Source organism: Dendropsophus ebraccatus, chromosome 5 (assembly GCF_027789765.1).
Source record: "Dendropsophus ebraccatus isolate aDenEbr1 chromosome 5, aDenEbr1.pat, whole genome shotgun sequence".
Taxonomy (NCBI): domain Eukaryota; kingdom Metazoa; phylum Chordata; class Amphibia; order Anura; family Hylidae; genus Dendropsophus; species Dendropsophus ebraccatus.
The window spans coordinates 9,126,427-9,150,985 of NC_091458.1; the positions used below are offsets into that span (position 1 = coordinate 9,126,427).

Here is a 24,559-nt window from a genome sequence, read left to right on the forward strand (position 1 = left end):
GTGACTGGGGGACCAGAGCTGTGGGACAGTGGAACCAGCGCTGGTGCAGGGGAGGCGAGAGTATATTGCGTCTTTCATCCTCCACCTCCCCAGCACTCCGCCAAGCATTACCCCGTTTCTCCTTTAAGGCTGCTCTTTCCCTTTAAGCAGCCATCTTGATGCCCTTATTACTATCATCGCACTTTGCAGCAACATTGCGATCCTCATTGGATTATTGTATCGTGGAGCGGCACATGTGGTAATGCGTATACCCGGTGACATCTTGGTTGTCTTCCATGCTGGCTGGGCATGCTGAGAGGTGTAGTTGCGCTACAGCCGCATAGTAGCAGGTCAGAGGTCACTGCCATAGAGTTTGATTGTGGCTTGTAAAGTTTTTTCATTCTATAATCCAAAACTCTGCAACTTTCTGATAGACTTTAATGTTCGTTCTCTGCTTGCTGTCAGTGTATGGAATCCCCATGACATTTGATATTATTGCATGTAGCTCTCAGGTCATGCTGGGAGTTGTAGTTTTGCAGCAGCTGGAGGGCCATGAGTTTGACACCCCCCGCCCACCCATAGAGTTGTGGATCCTATGTGATATATTACTAGTTCCTCTATTACGTTGTGGGTTTTAGTTCCTTTCCATTTCCCACCCTCTGCTTGCTGTCAGTGAATAGACCCCTGATACCGCTGGGATCCCCTCCACCTCCTATGTATCCAGTGCAGACACTCCATTCCTGACAGTTGATACATTGTATCGATCCCTTCAGTCTGGTTCTCCTGTAGGGGGCGCTGGTGACTCCTGACACCGCTGAGATCCCCTCCACCTCCGATGTATCCATGCAGACAGTCCTGTCCTGACAATACATACATCTGTTTGGATACACTGTATCAGTCTGGCTCTCCTGTAGGGGGCGCTGGTGACTCCGGATACCGCTGAGATCCCCTCCACCTCCTATGTATCCATGCAGACAGTCCTGTCCTGACAGTACATACATCTGTTTGGATACACTGTATCAGTTTGGCCCTCCTGTAGGGGGCGCTGGTGACTCCTGACACCGCTGAGATCCCCTCCACCTCCGATGTATCCATGCAGACAGTCCTGTCCTGACAGTACATACATCTGTTTGGATACACTGTATCAGTCTGGTTCTCCTGTAGGGGGCGCTGGTGACTCCGGATACCGCTGGGATCCCCTCCACCTCCTATGTATCCATGCAGACAGTCCTGTCCTGACAGTACATACATCTGTTTGGATACACTGTATCAGTCTGGCCCTCCTGTAGGGGGCGCTGGTGACTCCTGACACCGCTGGGATCCCCTCCACCTCCGATGTATCCATGCAGACAGTCCTGTCCTGACAGTACATACATCTGTTTGGATACACTGTATCAGTCTGGTTCTCCTGTAGGGGGCGCTGGTGACTCCTGACACCGCTGAGATCCCCTCCACCTCCGATGTATCCATGCAGACAGTCCTGTCCTGACAGTACATACATCTGTTTGGATACACTGTATCAGTCTGGCTCTCCTGTAGGGGGCGCTGGTGACTCCTGAGTGCGGCTTTTGTCCTGACTATTTGGCTCGGTGCCTCTTCCTGTATTATTTACATAGAGCCGCCTAGTTGTGGAGTTTCTATAAGTTCTTTGAGGAATGGGAGGCAGCTGAACCTCGTGCCTCCTTGTTATCTTGTTATGTTTCCTCTCCCGTCTGTGACATCCGGTAACATTCCGGCCACAGAGAGCTCACGAGAACCAGGGCCTCCATGTAAAGACCCCTCTGAGAAAGAGACCCCAAACTAGAGAAGCCCTTTAAGTGTCAGCTCCTCTGTGTCCTGTGCTGGAATGTGAGACTTCCTGCTGGGGACGTGTGACCCCCCCCAAACACACACCTCTGGGACCTCCCCATTGTTGTGCCCCTCACCCGCTGCCTCTCAGGCTGGTTATTAACAGGATGGAATGAGGCCGCAGGACACAGGTAGTCACCGACAGACACTACTAATACAGCAGGAATCTGGTGCATTGTGTCAGGGACTGATCCAGAGCCAGGGACTACTGATCCAGAGGCAGGGACTACTGATCCAGAGGCAGGGACTACTGAGGCGTCGTATCCAAGACTATTGTGCTTTACACTGTCTGCCTAGCCATGTATCTAATCCAGCCTCCTGAATCTCATATCTAATCCAGCCTGCTGGGTTTTGTATCTAATCCAGCCTGCTGAGTCTTGTATCTAATCCAGCCTGCTGTGTCTTGTATCTAATCCAGCCTGCTGAGTCTTGTATCTAATCCACCCTGCTGAGTCTTGTATCTAATCCAGCCATCTGAGTCTTGTATCTAATCCAGCCTGCTGAGTCTTGTATCTAATCCAGCCTGCTGAGTTTTGTATCTAATCCACTCAGCTGAGTCTTGTATCTAATCCAGCCTTCTGAGTCTTGTATCTAATCCAGCCTTCTGAGTCTTGTATCTAATCCACCCTGCTGAGTCTTGTATCTAATCCAGCCTTCTGAGTCTTGTATCTAATCCACCCTGCTGAGTCTTGTATCTAATCCACCCTGCTGAGTCTTGTATCTAATCCAGTTTGCTGAGTCTTGTATCTAATCCACCCAGCTGAGTCTTGTATCTAATCCAGTTTGCTGAGTCTTGTATCTAATCCACCCAGCTGAGTCTTGTATCTAATCCACCCAGCTGAGTCTTGTATCTAATCCAGCCTCCTTAATCTCATATCTAATCCAGCCTGCTGAGTCTTGTATCTAATCCACCCTGCTGAGTCTTGTATCTAATCCAGTTTGCTGAGTCTTGTATCTAATCCAGCCTGCTGAGTCTTGTATCTAATCCATCTTGCTGAGTCTTGTATCTAATCCAGCCTGCTGGGTCTTGTATCTAATCCAGCCTCCTTAATCTCATATCTAATCCAGCCTGCTGGGTCTTGTATCTAATCCAGCCTGCTGAGTCTTGTATCTAATCCAGCCTGCTGAGTCTTGTATCTAATCCAGCCTGCTGGGTCTTGTATCTAATCCAGCCTGCTAAATCCCGTATCTCATCCAGCCCGTGGAGTCCCGTATCTCATCCAGTCCAGTGTCAGCCCGCCGTGTGACATCACATTGTCAGGGATGGGACCCGCTGTGCCAGTGTGTAATGTTTAACCGTTCGGGCTCCATTGTGCAGATATGAGAAGGGGAAGTTGGCGTGTGCGGCATCCGGAGGGTTAATGGCGGAGGTTCCCCATCTGCTGGAGAACTGGACGGACTGGTTTAGGATACGTTTCTCCCAGTGCAGGAAAGTTACAGAATTTAGTAACAATCTGGAAATCAGAGACAGTGGTGAGTACGACGGTACCGGTGCGAGAGATTATCAGAGGCACGGTGTGTATTACACGGGGGCGGAGCTGTGACAACCGGAGAGTTCTGTACTGTACACTGCTGTACTGTAATAAGATATCAGCCTCTTCTCTTATATCACTGCTGTACTGTAATAAGATATCAGCCTCTCCTCTTATATCACTGCTGTACTGTAATAAGATATCAGCCTCTCCTCTTATATCACTGCTGTACTGTAATAAGATATCAGCCTCTTCTCTTATATCACTGCTGTACTGTAATAAGATATCAGCCTCTTCTCTTATATCACTGCTGTACTGTAATAAGATATCAGCCTCTCCTCTTATATCACTGCTGTACTGTAATAAGATGATATCAGCCCCTCCTCTTATATCACTGCTGTACTGTAATAAGATATCAGCCTCTTCTCCTATATCACTGCTGTACTGTAATAGGGTATCAGCCTCTCCTCTTATATCACTGCTGTACTGTAATAAGATATCAGCCTCTCCTCTTATATCACTGCTGTACTGTAATAAGGTATCAGCCTCTCCTCTTATATCACTGCTGTACTGTAATAAGATATCAGCTTCTCCTCTTATATCACTGCTGTACTGTAATAAGGTATCAGCCTCTCCTCTTATATCACTGCTGTACTGTAATAAGATATCAGCCTCTCCTCTTAGATCACTGCTGTACTGTAATAAGATATCAGCCTCTTCTTCTATATCACTGCTGTACTGTAATAAGATATCAGCCCTCCTCTTATATCACTGCTGTACTGTAATAAGATATCAGCCTCTCCTCTTATATCACTGCTGTACTGTAATAAGATATCAGCCTCTCCTCTTATATCCCTGCTGTACTGTAATAAGATATCAGCCTCTCCTCTTATATCACTGCTGTACTGTAATAAGATATCAGCCTCTCCTCTTATATCACTGCTGTACTGTAATAAGATATCAGCCTCTCCTATTATATCACTGCTGTACTGTAATATGATGATATCAGCCTCTCCTCTTATATCACTGCTGTACTGTAATAAGATATCAGCCTCTCCTCTTATATCACTGCTGTACTGTAATAAGATATCAGCCTCTCCTCTTATATCACTGCTGTACTGTAATAAGATATCAGCCTCTCCTATTATATCACTGTTGTACTGTAATATGATGATATCAGCCTCTCCTCTTATATCACTGCTGTACTGTAATAAGATATCGGCCTCTCCTCTTATATCACTGCTGTACTGTAATAAGATATCGGCCTCTCCTCTTATATCACTGCTGTACTGTAATAAGATATCAGCCTCTCCTCTTATATCACTGCTGTACTGTAATAAGATATCAGCCTCTCCTATTATATCACTGCTGTACTGTAATAAGATATCAGCCTCTCCTCTTATATCACTGCTGTACTGTAATAAGATATCAGCAGCCTCTACTCTTATATCACTGCTGTACTGTAATAAGATATCGGCCTCTCCTCTTATATCACTGCTGTACTGTAATAAGATGATATTGTCCTCTCCTCTTATATCACTGCTGTACTGTAATAAGATATCAGCCTCTTCTTATATCACTGTACTGTAATAAGATATCGGCCTCTCCTCTTATATCACTGCTGTACTGTAATAAGGTATCAGCCTCTCCTCTTATATCACTGCTGTACTGTAATAAGATATCAGCCCCTCCTCTTATATCACTGCTGTACTGTAATAAGATATCAGCCTCTCCTCTTATATCACTGCTGTACTGTAATAAGATATCAGCCTCTCCTCTTATATCACTGCTGTACTGTAATAAGATATCAGCCTCTCCTCTTATATCACTGCTGTACTGTAATAAGATATCAGCCTCTCCTCTTATATCACTGCTGTACTGTAATAAGATATCAGCCTCTTCTTATATCACTGTACTGTAGTAATCTCTGTACTGTGAGGGTTACTGGCCCTTTAAACTTAATACACGTGACAGGTATTGTGCAAAAAATCGTTATATCATTCAAATTTAAACAATAATAGTTCCGTGTAATTGTGGGCAACGATCGAAAAATCGTTCGTCTGTCGTTTATCGTTGATTTAAGGCCCTATTACTAAGAACGATTATCGTTTAAAAATTCGCTAAAACGATTGAAATAAACGATTATCTGTCCGTGTAATAACACCCAACGATGAAACGACTAATGAAAAATCGTTCATTTTGGTCTTTTAACATGTTGAAAAATGATCGTTGGTAGTTCGCTGATCGTTCGCCTATTTGGAAGTCATTCGCCGATAAAACATGTTGTGTGGGTCGTCCTGAGCAATGATTAGCGACCATATAACGACGTAAAAACGATCGTTCATAACCGTAATCGGTGAATGTAATAACCTCAAAATCATTCTCAAAAAAAAATCGCTAGTCATTGATTGCAAACGATCGTTATAGCGAATCTTTGAACAATAGTCGCTACGTGTAATACGGCCTTTAGATGTGAACCTAAAATTATTGTTAATCGTTCGCTTAGGGTACTATTACACCAAGCAATTTTTCCACGACTAATGATTAACGATAAACGATCTTAAACGACCGCTAAGGCAAACGACCCGAAATCGTTTGCCCAATTACATGGAACGATGATCGTTATTTATGATCGTTCTTGCGGTCGTTTAGTCGTCGGTATTGCGTACATTTCAGTTGCGAATTCTTATTCCACCGAACAATGTGCGAACGATCAAACGGTAAAAATAGGTCCGGATCCTATTAAACGATCAACGATTTCTCGTTGGTCGTTTAATCGTTGCCTGCTATTACATGAAACGATTATCGCTCAAATCCGAACGATTTAACGATTTTTCGAACGATAATCGCTCCGTGTAATACCAGCCTTATCGTTCGCTGTAATTCCGCATTTGTTCACTAATCGTCCAGTGTAATTGCACATTGTTCATTGTTTTTCTGGGATCAGAAGGAATAAACGATCATAGTAACGATCGCAAAAACGATTATCGCTCTGTGTAAAATGAACGATTTCAGGTTAACGGTAAACAATCTCATTTGCGACCGTTTATCGTTAGTCGGTAATCTTTATAAATGGCTCCGGGTAATAGGACCCTAAATCCTGTAGTTCTGTTTCTCCTTCACATCTTGGCATGCAGAGTATGATGTATGATGTCACCGCCCCAGCGATGATGATGTCTCTAGTTATGGGCGGCTGAATTCTTGTGTCATGTAGTAAATTGTACTGACAGCCTCAGGTCACGGGCGGGCAGCCCCACACACCTGTCTGACACAACCGTCTGGTAGTCAGGCAGTGGGCCTGGGTAATCCTGTAGGATACATGGCAGTGCCAGTCACTATGGGCGTGCTGACGGAGGGTCCTCCGGGGGGGGGGGTATTATGGAGGGGCAGTCAGGCAGTGTTTCCTGGCCGCCATATTGGCCGCTCTCCTCGTCTTACGTGCAGTTTTTTTATACCTTCGCTCAGCAACGTTTTTTGGAAACCATAAGGTATCGGCTGCGGTCACTGTCACCTGATGTTCCCGGGTGTCTGGACGCCTTCCAGGAGCTGTAATAAGGAAATAATCTACAGGAGCCCTGCCTACAGCTTAACCCTTACTGTGCTCCGACCGTGTCTATGATATCAGGGATGTCATCCAGGGGGCGGGGCTGTGACCACCTCTATGTACATACTATATACAGGGGGCGGGGATTACCTCTCTATACACATTATAAACAGGGGGCGGGGCTGTGACTACCTCTCTATACACAGGATATACAGGGGGCGGGGCTGGGACTACCTCTCTATACACAGGATATACAGGGGGCGGGGCTGTGACCACCTCTATGTACATATGATATACAGGGGGCAGGGAATACCTCTCTATACACATTATAAACAGGGGCGGGGCTGTGACTACCTTTCTATACACAGGATATACAGGGGGCGGGGCTGTGACCACCTCTATGTACATACGATATACAGGGGGTGGGGATTACCTCTCTATACACATTATAAACAGGGGGCGGGGCTGTGACTACCTCTCTATATACAGGATATACAGGGGGCGGGGCTGTGACTACCTCTCTATACACAGGATATACAGGGGGCGGGGCTGTGACCACCTCTATGTACATACGATATACAGGGGGCGGGCTGTGACTACCTCTCTATACATATGATATACAGGGGGCAGGGCTGGGACTACCTCTCTATACACAGGATATAAAGGGGGCGGGGCTGTGACTACCTCTATGTACATAAGATATATAGGGGGCAGGGCTGGGACTACCTCTCTATACACACACGATATAAAGGGGGCGGGGCTGTGACTACCTCTATGTACATACGATATACAGGGGGCGGGGCTGTGACTACCTCTATGTACATACGATATATAGGGGGTAGGGCTGGGACTACCTCTCTATACACACGATATACAGGGGGCGGGGCTGTGACTACCTCTATACACATAGGGCTGTTGCCCTTGGTTACTTATGGCGGTGTTTTCTCGCAGCATGCAGGATGATGGCGGTCTGAGCACGTGGAAGTCCAACGGTTCTCTGTCCCTGGGGACGTCTATCTCACAGGGGAACATGGATGACGGAGACTCGTCTACACAGGAGACCCCGGTCATCAAGGCGGGATGGCTGGACAAGAACCCGCCGCAGGGGTGAGTGAGCGCTCCACTACTTCTCTCATATACAGTAGGCTCATACATTGTATAGTTGTAATGGATTCCATCCTTGCCCATAGCAACCATTCACACCGCAGCTTTCATTTTACCAGAGCAGTTTATGAAATGAAAGCTGAGCTCTGATGGGTTGCTACAGGGCTTTTAGAAACCCATTTTCACATACCCCCTCACCATATACTCCTTTAAAGGGGTTGTTCAACTTTTTTTTTCCCTTTAAATCAACTGGTGCCACAAAGTGATAGAGTTTTATAATTTACCTCCATGGAATACACCACTTCCTGCTGGACATACAGCAGCTGATAAGTACTGGAGGACTTAAGCTTTTTCAATAGAAGTAAATTACAAATCTCTGGTACTTTCTGAGACCAGTTGATTTGAAGTTATGGAGCAGTATGGCTGCCAGCGTGCTGTGATCCGTGTGCTCACATGTGGACCCGCAGACCGCTGGTGGAGACGGACGGACACACAGATGAATCTATTTTCCAGAACATTCCTAGGCACAATTACAGTCACAGAACTTCCATTGACCTCTATGTGACGGTCTCTGTGGATGGTGCTATAGGCATAGAGCGCAGTACTGAACAAGCAGGGGCTGTGGGCCAGAGCCCCTCTCACATCTGAGTCTCATTTATCGCCATCCCCCGCCTGTCTGTGTTTAGGTTTCCCGGATCTCGCTGTGTGCAGATTGTGTCTGTATCTTCACCCTCACATCTGCACCTCCTCCTCCTCTTTCCTTGGTTTGGGTTTGAGATTCTTCTTCCCGCTGGGGACTTTGGTCTGATCACCACACCCATCATCCTCCACCGAGATGCTGCAGCTGCACCGCCAGCAGCGCGCCAATGATCAGCACATATTTTCTTCTCTTATCTGTTGTGGTGTAGAATCTCTAAGTCTGTAGCCTGGAATCCTGCTCCTCCTAAAGGGTCTCCCATCTTATTTAGGGATGATAGACACATACCGCCACATACCGCTGTCCAATTATATAGCCATATAGTGTGCTGCCCACTCATATAGCCATATAGTGTGCTGCCCACTCATATAGCCATATAGTGTGCTGCCCACTCATATAGCCATATAGTGTGCTGCCCAGTCACCGAGATAATGCAGGGGAGTCACTGAGAGGACTGTGCGCAGGGACTGGGATAATGCAGGGGAGTCACTGAGAGGACTGTGTGCAGGGACTGGGATAATGCAGGGGAGTCACTGAGAGGACTGTGCGCAGGGACTGGGATAATGCAGGGGAGTCACTGAGAGGACTGTGCGCAGGGACTGGGATAATGCAGGGGAGTCAGTGAGAGGACTGTGCGCAGGGACTGGGATAATGCAGGGGAGTCACTGAGAGCACTGTGTGCAGGGACTGGGATAATGCAGGGGAGTCACTGAGAGGACTGTGCGCAGGGACTGGGATAATGCAGGGGAGTCAGTGAGAGGACTGTGCGCAGGGACTGGGATAATGCAGGGGAGTCAGTGAGAGGACTGTGCGCAGGGACTGGGATAATGCAGGGGAGTCACTGAGAGGACTGTGTGCAGGGACTGGGATAATGCAGGGGAGTCACTGAGAGGACTGTGCGCAGGGACTGGGATAATGCAGGGGAGTCACTGAGAGGACTGTGAGCAGGGACTGGGATAATGCAGGGGAGTCACTGAGAGGACTGTGCGCAGGGACTGGGATAATGCAGGGGAGTCACTGAGAGGACTGTGCGCAGGGACTGGGATAATGCAGGGGAGTCACTGAGAGGACTGTGCGCAGGGACTGGGATAATGCAGGGGAGTCACTGAGAGGACTATGTGCAGGGACTGGGATAATGCAGGGGAGTCAGTGAGAGGACTGTGCGCAGGCACTGGGATAATGCAGGGGAGTCACTGAGAGGACTGTGCGCAGGGACTGGGATAATGCAGGGGAGTCACTGAGAGGACTGTGCGCAGGGACTGGGATAATGCAGGGGAGTCACTGAGAGGACTGTGCGCAGGGACTGGGATAATGCAGGGGAGTCACTGAGAGGACTGTGCGCAGGGACTGGGATAATGCAGGGGAGTCACTGAGAGGACTGTGCGCAGGGACTGGGATAATGCAGGGGAGTCACTGAGAGGTCTGTGCGCAGGGACTGGGATAATGCAGGGGAGTCAGTGACCGGCATACTGTCACACAACATTCTTCTCTACCTTGGTTACTATCGTCTTGATTCCTTCCTGTGCAGGTCGTACATCTTCCAGAGGCGATGGGTGAAGCTGGACCCGGACTATCTCCGCTACTACGACAGTGACAAGGTACAGTCAGGGGTCCCGCTCATTTTGTCCGACCCACCCATATTCCAGAGAGTGTTATGTCTCTGTGAGGGTATAAGGGCAGTCTGATCTCTGGCGCCCCCACTGATCCTGAGATCCTGGTCAGATGGTGTCTAATGTGGTAGATGTAAAATAAGAGGGTCTGATCAGACACTCTTCTCACCACTCTAGGACATGTACTCTTCCCTCCACTCTAGGACATGTACTCTTCCCTCCACTCTAGGACATGTACTCCAAGCGGATCATAAAGGTCAGCCTGATAGCCAAGGTGGCCTCCACCGGGGACCAGAAGTTCGAAGTCACAACATCCAACCGCAACTTTGTGTTCCGAGCCGAGAGTGACAGTGAGTAGACTTCTCCCACCGAGCGCAGAACCCCCCCCCCCCCCCCCCGACAACTTCATCACTCCCGTCCATTTTATCACGAGCAGCAGAAAGAAACGACTGGATAAAAGCAATACATCAAGTGATGGAGGAGAGGAGGAGCCGAGCCGCCAGCTCCGCCCACTACAACCCGGAGAGCCCGGAGAGGTGCGGCCTGCTGGAGATGAAGGGATGGAAGCCAAAGCTGTTTGTGGTGGTGGACGCTGATAAGGTGTATCTGTACAAGAACGGCGAGGTCAGTCACCCTGTACTCCACATGGTGTATACTCCACTTATACTCCACATAGTATATACTCCACATAGTATAACGTCTACCTGTACAAGAACGGCGAGGTCAGTCACCCTGTACTTCACATGGTGTATACTCCACTTATACTCCACATAGTATATACTCCACATAGTATAACGTCTACCTGTACAAGAACGGCGAGGTCAGTCACCCTGTACTTCACATGGTGTATACTCCACAAAGTATATACTCCGCATAGTGTATACTACACATATACTCCACATAGTATATACTCCACTTATACTTCACATAGTATATACTCCACATAGTATAACGTCTACCTGTACAAGAACGGGGAGGTCAGTGTCCCTGTAATCCACATGGTGTATACTCCACAAAGTATATACTCCACATATTGTAAGCTACACATATACTCCACATAGTGTATATACTCCACTTATACTCCACATAGTATATACTCCATTTATACTCCACATAGTATATACTCCACATAGTATAACGCCTACCTGTACAAGAACGGGGAGATCAGTGTCCCTGTACTCCACATAAACTCCACATGGTATATACTCCACATGTACTGCAACTAGTGTATACTCCACATGGTATATACTCCACATGTACTGCACCTAGTGTATACTCCACATGGTATATACTCCACATGTACTGCACCTAGTGTATACTCCACATGGTATATACTCCACATGTACTGCACCTAGTGTATACTCCACATGGTATATACGCCACATGTACTGCACCTAGTGTATACTCCACATATACTCCACATAGTGTATACTTCACTTATACTCCACATAGTATATACTGCGTGTATACTCCACATAGTATATACTCCACATAGTGTATACTCCACATAGTATATACTACACATATACTCCACATAGTATAACGTCTACCTGTACAAGAACGTAAGGTCAGTGACCCTGTACTCATAGTATATACTCTACATGGTATATACTCCACACAGTTTATACACCACATAGTAATACACCACACAGTATATACTCCACATTGTGTATACTCCACATTATTATTATTATTTATTTATAAAGCGCCCTTGATTCCAGAGTGCTATAGTAAATACTCCACATAGTACTACACCGCAAAGTATATACTCTACATAGTACTACCACACATAGTATATACTCCACATAGTACTACACCGCATAGTATATACTCCACATAGTACTACACCGCAAAGTATATACTCTACATAGTACTACCACACATAGTATATACTCCACATAGTACTACACCGCATAGTATATACTCCACATAGTACTACACCGCAAAGTATATACTCCACATAGGACTACCCCACATAATGTATACTCCACATAGTACTACACCGCATAGTATATACTGTAAATAGAACTACGCCGCAAAGTATATACTTTACAAAGCACTACACTGCATAGTATATACTCCACATAGGACTACCCCACATAATGTATATTCCACATAGTACTACACTGCAAAGTATATGCTGTACATAGTACTACACTGCATAGTATATACTCTACATAGTACTACACCGCATAGTATATACTCTCAAACAAAAATTGTAGTAGCTGATATTCTACCCAAAGTATAACAAGCAAATGCAAAATGTAATATATATGGGGATAACCTACTGGGTGCTACAACAGCAAAACAATACATATACACCTACAAAAAAATATACTGTACCCAGATGTAATATAATCACAAACGAATTTTTATTGATAGTATAGTATATACTAGCATAGTATATACTCTACATAGTACTACACCGCATAGTATATACTCCACATAGTACTACACCGCATAGTATATACTCCACATAGTACTACACCGCAAAGTAAATACTCCACATAGTACTACACCGCAAAGTATATACTCCACATAGTACTACACCACATAGTATATACTACGCCCTGTATGGGTCACCTGCCCTGTATGGGTCACCCGCCCTGTATGGGTCACCTGCCCTGTATGCGTCACCTGCCCTGTATGGGTCACCTGCCCTGTATGGGTCCCCTGCCCTGTATGCGTCACCTGCCCTGTATGCGTCACCTGCCCTGTATGCGTCACCTGCCGTGTATGCGTCACCTGCCCTGTATGCGTCTCCTGCCCTGTATGCGTCCCCTGCCCTGTATGCGTCTCCTGCCCTGTATGCGTCACCTGCCCTGTATGCGTCTCCTGCCCTGTATGCGTCACCTGCCCTGTATGCGTCCCCTGCCCTGTATGCGTCTCCTGCCCTGTATGCGTCACCTGCCCTGTATGCGTCACCTGCCCTGTATGGGTCACCTGCCCTGTATGCGTCACCTGCCCTGTATGTGTCACCTGCCCCTCTGCACACTGGTGATATTTCTGCCCCCCCGGCAGGACTTTATATCTGGAGTGGGCATCACCTCTATCGACATGAACCTTGGCAACGTGAAGGAGGTGGACAAGAGGAGCTTTGACCTGACCACGCCGTACAAGACCTTCAGGTGAGGAGACCGGGGGTATCATGTCTGTGCACCATCTGCATCTACCGTCACTGTGACCATTCCTCCGCCACAGCGTGTCATCATGGCCGCTAGTCCTGGTAGTCGTATAGTCGGTGCTCTGTGTTGCGGTCGCCTCTCTCCTCTCTCATCCTTCTGTGCTCCCTCCCAGTTTTATCGCAGATAATGAACAGGAGAGGAACGACTGGGTGGAAGCCATGATGCAGTCAGTCGCCGGTGCCCTCTCCAACTTTGAGGTAGCCCAAAAAATCTGGTCTGTGGAATCCAACCGACTGTGTGCCGACTGTGGCTGCCCCAACCCGGACTGGGCATCGGTCAACCTGTGCGTGGTCATCTGCAAGAAGTGCGCAGGTGAGAAAGTAACACGATACAGGGGGAAATGGGGCAGTAGTATAGTAGTTATATCCCTGTATATAGGAACAGTATTATAGTAGTTATATCCCTGTATATAGGAGCAGTAGTATAGTAGTTATATCCCTGTATATAGGAGCAGTATTATAGTAGTTATATTCTTGTATATAGGGGCAGTATTATAGTAATTATATTCCTGTATATAGGAGCAGTATTATAGTAGTTATATTCCTGTATATAGGGGGCAGTATTATAGTAGTTATATTCCTGTATATAGGGGGCAGTATGATAGTAGTTATATTCCTGTATATAGGAGCAGTATTATAGTAGTTATATCCCTGTATATAGGAGCAGTATTATAGTAGTTATATTCTTGTATATAGGAGCAGTATGATAGTAGTTATATTCTTGTATATAGGAGCAGTATTATAGTAGTTATATTCTTGTATATAGGAGCAGTATTATAGTAGTTATAATCCTGTATATAGGAGTAGTATTATAGTAGTTATATTCTTGTATATAGGAGCAGTATGATAGTAGTTATATTCTTGTATATAGGAGCAGTATTATAGTAGTTATATTCTTGTATATAGGAGCAGTATTATAGTAGTTATAATCCTGTATATAGGAGTAGTATTATAGTAGTTATATTGCTGTATATAGGAGCAGTATTATAGTAGTTATATTCCTGTATATAGGAGCAGTATTATAGTAGTTATATCCCTGTATATAGGAGCAGTATTATAGTAGTTATATCCCTGTATATAAGAGCAGTATTATAGTAGTTATATTCCCATATACAGGGGGCAGTATTATAGTAGTTATATTCTTGTATATAGGAGCAGTATTATAGTAGTTATATTCTTGTATATAGGAGCAGTATTATAGTTGTGATGTGTGATAAGTATAACCTCTATGCTATGTCCTCAGACATGATGTGAAGGACATTTAGAATAAAATAAAGGGATCTGCTAAATCCTATTGTCTGAGATGTCACTCTGGGATATTCCTGTAGCGGGGTTGGTAATTTTAGCAGTGACTGACTATATATATATATATATATATATAGCTACATTATTGTATATAGATGAATACGAACATTATTTTATATCTTAATTGTTATAGGAGAACACCGCAGTCTGGGGCCCAGTATAAGCAAAGTGCGGAGTCTCAAGATGGACAACAAGATCTGGACAGAGGAGCTGATAGAGGTGGGGTGCGCCGCCTGTCACTGTGTGCCCCTGCGCCGCCTGTCACTGTGTGCCCCTGCGCCGCCTGTCACTGTGTGCCCCTGCGCCGCCTGTCACTGTGTGCCCCTGCGCCGCCTGTCACTGTGTGCCCCTGCGCCGCCTGTCACTGTGTGCCCCTGCGCCGCCTGTCACTGTGTGCCCCTGCGCCGCCTGTCATTGTGTGCCCCTGCGCCGCCTGTACCTCCTGTCAATGTTTGCCCCTGTACCGCCTGTCACTGTATGTTTGCCCCTGCACCTCCTGTCACTGTGTGCCCCTGCGCCGCCTGTCACTGTGTGCCCCTGCGCCGCCTGTCACTGTGTGCCCCTGCGCCGCCTGTCACTGTGTGTACCTGCGCCGCCTGTACCTCCTGTCAATGTGTACCCCTGTACCTCCTGTCACTGTGTGCCCCTGTACCTCCTGTTACTGTGTGTACCTGCACCGCCTGTCACTGTGTGCCCCTGTACCTCCTGTCACTGTGTGTACCTGCACCGCCTGTCACTGTGTGCCCCTGTACTGCCAGCCTGTTGCCTGTACCTCCTGTCACTGTGTGTACCTGCACCGCCTGTCACTGTGTGCACCTGCACCGCCTGTCACTGTGTGCATCTCTTCACCCTCGATCACTCACAGTACTTTGTAGACTTCCTTATCATTCTGTGATCTCTGATGCTGCGGTCTGTGAGGGGTTAATCCCATAGACATGTCCGTGTGTTGGAATATGTGTCTGGACGTCGCTCGGCCCCTATGATCAGCTGATGTTTGTGCTGAAGCGTTACCTTCATGTCCTGGCGGCGGGTGGATGAGCTGATATAGTGTATTATTATCAGGGCTGTGGAGTTGGAGTCGTGTAGTCTGAGTCGGAGCTAGTTTTGGCTGGAGTTGGAGTCGGAAAAAATGTACCAACTCCAGCTTTAATTTATTTATTTTTTTTAAAGTTTTGCTCATCAATATATATTATAAGCAACATTCTAATAGGACACTGTCCCTACTAGATAGGGATGGTCGGGGAAAAGTTGACGGTCACTATTTATCAGTTTGTTTCTGAGCTAGAAGAGTCCATTGTGTGGGGGGAGATCTGTGCTGGTCTCTTTCTGGATGACTGTATATGAGCAGCAGTGTAATATGAAGATATCCTGTGTAATATAGAGGAGGAGAAGACATAAGTAGTGTAGCAGTAACCTCTGTCCTCAGTGTGGGGGTTTTCTTAAGTGTTCTATGGCTGTAGCAGGCTGTGTGTGTGTGCTATGGCGTGCCCCCACACCCACAGTGACCCCTCTATATCACTATGTGTGACCCCCCTCTATATCACTATGTGTGACCCCTCTATATCACTATGTGTGACCCCTCTCTATATCACTATGTGTGACCCCTCTATATCACTATGTGTGACCCCTCTATATCACTATGTGTGACCCCTCTATATCACTATGTGTGACCCCCTGTATATCGCTATGGCTGACCTCTATATCACTGTGTGACCCCTCTCTATATCACTAGGTGTGACCCCTCTCTATATCACTATGTGTGACCCCCTGTATATCGCTATGGCTGACCTCTATATCACTGTGTGACCCCTCTCTATATCACTAGGTGTGACCCCTCTATATCACTATGTGTGACCCCTCTATATCACTATGTGTGACCCCTCTATATCACTATGTGTGACCCCTCTATATCACTATGTGTGACCCCTCTATATCACTATGTGTGACCCCTCTATATCACTATGTGTGACCCCTCTCTATCACTATGTGTGACCCTCTCTATATCGCTATGTGTGACCCCTATATATCACTATGTGTGACCCCCTCTCTATATCACTATGTGTGACCCCCTCTATATCACTATGTGTGACCCCCTCTATATCACTATGTGTGACCTCTCTATATCACTATGTGTGACCCCTCTATATCACCATATGTGACCCCCTCTATATCACTATGTGTGACCTCTATATCACTATGTGTGACCTCTATATCACTATGTGTGACCCCTCTATATCACTATGTGTGACCTCTATATCACTATGTGTGACCTCTATATCACTATGTGTGACCCCCTCTATATCACTATGTGTGACCCCTCTATATCACTATGTGTGACCCCTCTATATCACTATGTGTGAACCCTCTCTATATCACTATGTGTGACCCCCTCTATATCACTATGTGTGACCCCTCTCTATATCACTATGTGTGACCTCTCTATATCACTATGTGTGACCCCTCTATATCACTATGTGTGACCCCTCTCTATATCACTATGTGTGACCCCTCTATATCACTATGTGTGACCCCTCTATATCACTATGTGTGACCCCCTGTATATCGCTATGGCTGACCTCTATATCACTGTGTGACCCCTCTCTATATCACTAGGTGTGACCCCTCTCTATATCACTATGTGTGACCCCCTGTATATCGCTATGGCTGACCTCTATATCACTGTGTGACCCCTCTCTATATCACTAGGTGTGACCCCTCTATATCACTAGGTGTGACCCCTCTATATCACTATGTGTGACCCCTCTATATCACTATGTGTGACCCCTCTATATCACTATGTGTGACCCCTCTATATCACTATGTGTGACCCCTCTATATCACTATGTGTGACCCCTCTATATCACTATGTGTGACCCCTCTCTATCACTATGTGTGACCCTCTCTATATCGCTATGTGTGACCCCTCTATATCACTATGTGTGACCCCTCTCTATATCACTATGTGTGACCTCTATATCACTATGTGTGACCCCCTCTATATCACTATGTGTGACCCCCTCTCTATATCACTATGTGTGACCCCCTCTATATCACTATGTGTGACCTCTATATCACTATGTGTGACCTCTATATCACTATGTGTGACCCCTCTATATCACTATGTGTGACCCCTCTATATCACTATGTGTGACCTCTATATCACTATGTGTGACCTCTATATCACTATGTGTGACCTCTATATCACTATGTGTGACCTCTATATCACTATGTGTGACCCCTCTATATCACTATGTGTGACCCCCCTCTATATCACTATGTGTGACCCCCCTCTATATCACTATGTGTGACCCCTCTATATCACTATGTGTGACCCCTCTATATCACTATGTGTGACCCCTCTATATCACTATGTGTGACCCCTCTCTATATCACTATGTGTGACCCCTCTATATCACTATGTGTGACCCCTCTCTATATCACTATGTGTGACCCCTCTCTATATCACTATGTGTGACCTCTATATCATTATGTGTGACCCCTCTATATCACTATGTGTGACCTCTATATCACTATGTGTGACCCCTCTCTATATCACTATGTGTGACCCCTCTATATCATTATGTGTGACCCCTCTATATCACTATGTGTGACCTCTATATCACTATGTGTGACCCCTCTCTATATCACTATGTGTGACCCCTCTATATCACTATGTGTGACCCCTCTATATCACTATGTGTGACCCCTCTATATCACTATGTGTGACCTCTATATCACTATGTGTGACCCCTCTATATCACTATGTGTGACCCCTCTCTATATCACTATGTGTGACCCCTCTCTCTATATCACTATGTGTGACCCCTCTATATCACTATGTGTGACCCCTCTATATCACTATGTGTGACCCCTCTCTATCACTATGTGTGACCCCTATATATCACTATGTGTGACCCCCTCTCTATATCACTATGTGTGACCCCCTCTATATCACTATGTGTGACCCCCTCTATATCACTATGTGTGACCTCTATATCACTATGTGTGACCTCTATATCACTATGTGTGACCCCTCTATATCACTATGTGTGACCCCTCTATATCACTATGTGTGACCCCCTGTATATCACTATGTGTGACCCCCCTCTATATCACTATGTGTGACCCCCCTCTATATCACTATGTGTGACCCCTCTATATCACTATGTGTGACCCCTCTATATCACTATGTGTGACCCCTCTCTATATCACTATGTGTGACTCCCTCTATATCACTATGTGTGACCCCTCTCTATATCACTATGTGTGACCTCTATATCATTATGTGTGACCCCTCTATATCACTATGTGTGACCTCTATATCACTATGTGTGACCCCTCTCTATATCACTATGTGTGACCCCTCTATATCATTATGTGTGACCCCTCTATATCACTATGTGTGACCTCTATATCACTATGTGTGACCCCTCTCTATATCACTATGTGTGACCCCTCTATATCACTATGTGTGACCCCTCTATATCACTATGTGTGACCCCTCTATATCACTATGTGTGACCCCTCTATATCACTATGTGTGACCCCTCTCTATATCACTATGTGTGACCCCTCTCTCTATATCACTATGTGTGACCCCCTCTATATCACTATGTGTGACCCCTCTCTATATCACTATGTGTGACCTCTATATCATTATGTGTGACCCCTCTATATCACTATGTGTGACCTCTATATCACTATGTGTGACCCCTCTCTATATCACTATGTGTGACCCCTCTATATCATTATGTGTGACCCCTCTATATCACTATGTGTGACCTCTATATCACTATGTGTGACCCCTCTCTATATCACTATGTGTGACCTCTCTATATCACTATGTGTGACCCCTCTATATCACTATGTGTGACCCCTCTCTATATCACTATGTGTGACCCCCTCTATATCACTATGTGTGACCTCTCTATATCACTATGTGTGACCCCTCTATATCACTATGTGTGACCTCTCTATATCACTATGTGTGACCCCTCTATATCACTATGTGTGACCCCTCTCTATATCACTATGTGTGACCCCCTCTATATCACTATGTGTGACCTCTCTCTATATCACTATGTGTGACCCCCTCTGTATATCACTATGTGTGACCTCTCTATATCACTATGTGTGACCTCTCTATATCACTATGTGTGACCCCCTGTATATCACTATGTGTGACCTCTCTATATCACTATGTGTGACCCCCTGTATATCACTATGTGTGACCTCTCTATATCACTATGTGTGACCTCTATATCACAGGGATCTGGCATTGTTAGCAGTGTTTCTGTGTGTCTGGTGAATATTTAGTTAGAAACATAGAAGATGTCAGCAGGAAAAGACCACCTGCTCCATCTAGTCTAGTTGTGAGTAGTTCAGGACATGGAGGCTGGAGACTGGCTGCATCCACTGCACACACAGGAGAAGCTGCTTTATATACAGTATATATTCCCTCAGAAGTCGCCCCAGGATCATGTAGGACATTAGGGAGAAGCTGCTGTACCCCAGTGTGATATATAACTCCCCTTATATATGACCGGCCATTTATGAAGGAGCAGGAGTCGGTCCTGATAAAATTCAGTAGTCGGAGTCGGAGCTGCGGCTTACCGACTCCACAGCCCTGATTATTAGGGTAGGTTCACACTGAGGAGTTCTTGCGGATTTTCAGGCGGATTCCGCGGCAAAATGCGTGCGGAATTCCACCCGTAAAGAATGAACATTGTGAATGTACATTGGCTTTAATGGGCTTTCCGCTTATTTGTTCCCACAGCAGAATTGCCGCGCTGAAAACTCCATTCTTTGGGCGGATTTCGCTAGAGGAATCCTATAGAAGTCAATGGGGCTTGAATTCTGCTTGAATTCCGCTTGAATTCCGCTGCTCCTATTCTGCCAAAGCTGAATAGGCGAGGAAATTTAAGCAGAAAACATTCTGCTTCAATTCCTCGAGAATTCCTCAGTGTGAACCCAGCCTTATAGTGTATTGTTATCGGAAATTGTACCACAATCCATCCAACCTGCACTTTGCTGCCAAGGAATATAGTTCCAGAGCTACAGTGAGGACTGACACCTTACAGGATGACTATGACAACCCTTCTGGGCCGTGGAATGTGTCAGCATTAGCCATCACCCAGTGCAGGGTGTACAGTACAGTATGACTATGACAGCCCATCTGGGCAGTGTAATGTGTCAGCATTAGCCATCACCCAGTGCAGGGTGTACAGTACAGTATGACTATGACAGCCCATCTGGGCAGTGTAATGTGTCAGCATTAGCCATCACCCAGTGCAGGGTGTACAGTACAGTATGACTATGACAGCCCATCCAGGCAGTGTAATGTGTCAGCATTAGCCATCACCCAGTGCAGGGTGTTCAGACCGGTATGACTATGACAACCCTTCTGGGCAGTGTAATGTGTCAGCATTAGCCATCACCCAGTGCAGGGTGTACAGTACGGTATGACTATGACAACCCTTCTGGGCAGTTTAATGTTTCAGCATTGGCCGTCACCCAGTGCAGGGTGTACAGTACAGTATGACTATGACAGCCCTTCTGGGCAGTTTAATGTTTCAGCATTAGCCATCACCCAGTGCAGGGTGTACAGTACGGTATGACTATGACAGCCCATCCGGGCAGTGTAATGTGTCAGCATTAGCCATCACCCAGTGCAGGGTGTACAGTACGGTATGACTATGACAGCCCTTCTGGGCAGTGTAATGTGTCAGCATTAGCCATCACCCAGTGCAGGGTGTTCAGTACGGTATGACTATGACAACCCTTCTGGGCAGTGTAATGTTTCAGCATTAGCCGTCACCCAGTGCAGGGTGTTCAGTACGGTATGACTATGACAGCCCTTCTGGGCAGTGTAATGTGTCAGCATTAGCCATCACCCAGTGCAGGGTGTACAGTACGGTATGACTATGATAGCCCATCCGGGCAGTGTAATGTGTCAGCATTAGCCATCACCCAGTGCAGGGTGTACAGTACGGTATGACTATGACAGCCCTTCTGGGCAGTGGAATGTGTCAGCATTAGCCATCACCCAGTGCAGGGTGTACAGTACGGTATGACTATGACAGCCCTTCTGGGCAGTGGAATGTTTCAGCATTGGCCGTCACAAAGTACAATACCTTACAGGATGACTATGACAACTCCTCTGGGCAGTGAGCTGTTTCAGCATTGACATCCCCCAGTGCAGGGTGTTCAGTACATTGGAGCCTGGCATTGCAGGGGTTACTGTGGCGGGATCCTGATCTATTTATCAGGCCCATCTGCTGTGAGGATTAGCGCTCCCCGCAGCTCAGTAATGGTATTGTTTCCTGTCTCCTCAGCTTTTCCTGACACTTTGTAATGAGGTCAGTAACAAGTTCTGGGCGGCCAATGTGCCCCCCAGCGAGGCCATCGACCAGTGGAGCAGCTCGCAGGAGCGCCGGACCTACATCAGCGCCAAGTACCGCGAGGGCAAGTACCGCAGGTACCACCAGCTCTTCGGGAACCAGCAGGAGCTCAACAAGGTAGGGGACAGAGGCGGGGATGTGAGGGTGACAACCTGCCCTAGTACAACGCATACAGTGGTTGTCACCCAGCTTTTCCAGAGTCCTGGATGGTAAATCTGTAAGGGGGGGGGGCAGAGACTGAATAATCCCAGACCTATGGGGGCATGTTATAGGGAGCAATGCCATCTTACTTTCAGATGTGAAGGGGGTAATGTGAGGCATGGCAGGTTGTGTACAGTAGTGTTATCTGTAACAGTATATAGTAGTATCATCCATATCAGTATATAGTAGTATCATCTATATCAGTATATAGCAGTATCATCCATATCAGTGTATAGCAGTACCATCTATATCAGTATATAGCAGTACCATCTATATCAGTGTATAGTAGTATCATCCATATCAGTATATAGCAGTACCATCTACAGTATATAGCAGTACCATCTATATCAGTATATAGTAGTACCATCTATATCAGTATATATCAGTACCATCTATATCAGTATATAGCAGTATCATCCATATCAGTGTATAGCAGTACCATCTATATCAGTATATAGCAGTATCATCCATATCAGTATATAGCAAAACCATCTATATCAGTATATAGCAGTATCATCCATATCTGTATATAGTATTACCATCCATATCAGTATATAGCAGTATCATCCATATCAGTATATAGCAGTACCATCTATATCAGTATATAGCAGTATCATCCATATCAGTATATAGTATTACCATCCATATCAGTATATAGCAGTGTCATCTATATCAGTGTGTAGCAGTACCATCTATATCAGTATATAGCAGTATCATCCATATCAGTATATAGCAGTATCATCCATATCAGTATATAGCAGTACCATCTATATCAGTATATAGCAGTATCATCCATATAAGTATATAGCAGTACCATCTATATCAGTATATAGCAGTACCATCTATATCAGTGTATAGTAGTATCATCCATATCAGTGTATAGTAGTATTCGGGTCTGTGTATTATCACTAGTGTGTGATCCGGGGTGGGGGTTGGGGTCTGTGTATTATGACCCGGGGTGGGGGTTGGGGTCTGTGTATTATGACCCGGGGTGGGGGTCGGGGTCTGTGTATTTTGACCCGGGGTGGGGGTTCAGGTCTGTGTATTATGACCCGGGGTGGGGGTTCAGGTCTGTGTATTATGACCCGGGGTGGGGGTTCAGGTCTGTGTATTATGACCCGGGGTGGGGGTTCAGGTCTGTGTATTATGACCCCGGGTGGGGGTCGGGGTCTGTGTATTATGACCCCGGGTGGGGGTTGGGGTCTGTGTATTATGACCCAGGGTGGGGGTTCAGGTCTGTGTATTATGACCCGGGGTGGGGGTTGGGGTCTTTGTATTATAACCCGGGGTGTGACCCGGGGTGGGGGTCTGTGTATTATGACCCGGGGTGGGGTTTGTGTATTATGACCCGGGGTGGGGGTTGGGGTCTGTGTATTATGACCCGGGGTGGGGGTTGGGGTCTGTGTATTATGACCCGGGGTGGGGGTTGGGGTCTGTGTATTATGACCCGGGGTGGGGTCTGTGTATTATGACCCGGGGTGGGGGTTGGGGTCTGTGTATTATGACCCGGGGTGGGGTCTGTGTATTATGACCCGGGGTGGGGGTTCGGGTCTGTGTATTATGACCCGGGGTGGGGGTTCGGGTCTGTGTATTATGAATTGGGGTGGGGGTTCGGGCCTGTGTATTATGACCCGGGGTGGGGGTTGGGGTCTGTGTATTATGACCCGGGGTGGGGGTTCGGGTCTGTGTATTATGACCCGGGGTGGGGGTTCAGGTCTGGGCCCCTGGACGCTGTCCGTCTCTGATCTGCTGACCGCTCGGGCCCTTTCTCTGCAGGTTCAGCAGAGTCAGCTGCTCTGGGGAATGTGAAAGTATACAGTATACAGGGCCAGCTGTGCTGCGGCCATTGTGTCCAGCGGCCTCATGCCAGGCGCGAACACAGTGTTCTGATTCATTGTTCATCCTGAGCTCCCTTGTTCAGGAACAAAATGCAAAACTAAAGTGAAGACTGACACTGGCCCAGAGGAGAAAGCAGGGGGTAAATAACACTGGGGTCATTCCAGGGCAGCATGTAATCCCGACACTCAGCCCTAAGGTGCCCCCCAGCACCTGGTGCTTTATTATTATGCCGTATACTGCTGCATCCCATGACTGTGCAGTGTACAGTGGTGCATTCTGGGTACATGATATGTGAGACTGGGGTCCGACATCCCCCCCCAGTCCTATATGCTGACTCAGCGGCCTTGCTTTCTGCTGATTCTGAGAACTTGGGATG

General features: G+C 46.5%; 1 protein-coding gene across 6 annotated transcripts in view; it reads left to right on the forward strand.

Moving 5' to 3' along the window:
- ARAP1 (ArfGAP with RhoGAP domain, ankyrin repeat and PH domain 1) overlaps nt 1-24,559 on the forward strand; it is a 99,087-nt gene that overhangs the window by 32,610 nt on the left and 41,918 nt on the right. For all 6 annotated transcript variants that reach the window (XM_069969435.1, XM_069969436.1, XM_069969437.1 and 3 more), the window contains 8 exons: nt 7,795-7,950; nt 10,173-10,242; nt 10,484-10,604; nt 10,691-10,878; nt 13,276-13,382; nt 13,552-13,751; nt 14,877-14,962; nt 22,078-22,260. In XM_069969435.1, the coding sequence (XP_069825536.1) occupies nt 7,795-7,950; nt 10,173-10,242; nt 10,484-10,604; nt 10,691-10,878; nt 13,276-13,382; nt 13,552-13,751; nt 14,877-14,962; nt 22,078-22,260 (1,111 nt within the window). The remainder of the gene's footprint in view (nt 1-7,794; nt 7,951-10,172; nt 10,243-10,483; nt 10,605-10,690; nt 10,879-13,275; nt 13,383-13,551; nt 13,752-14,876; nt 14,963-22,077; nt 22,261-24,559) is intronic.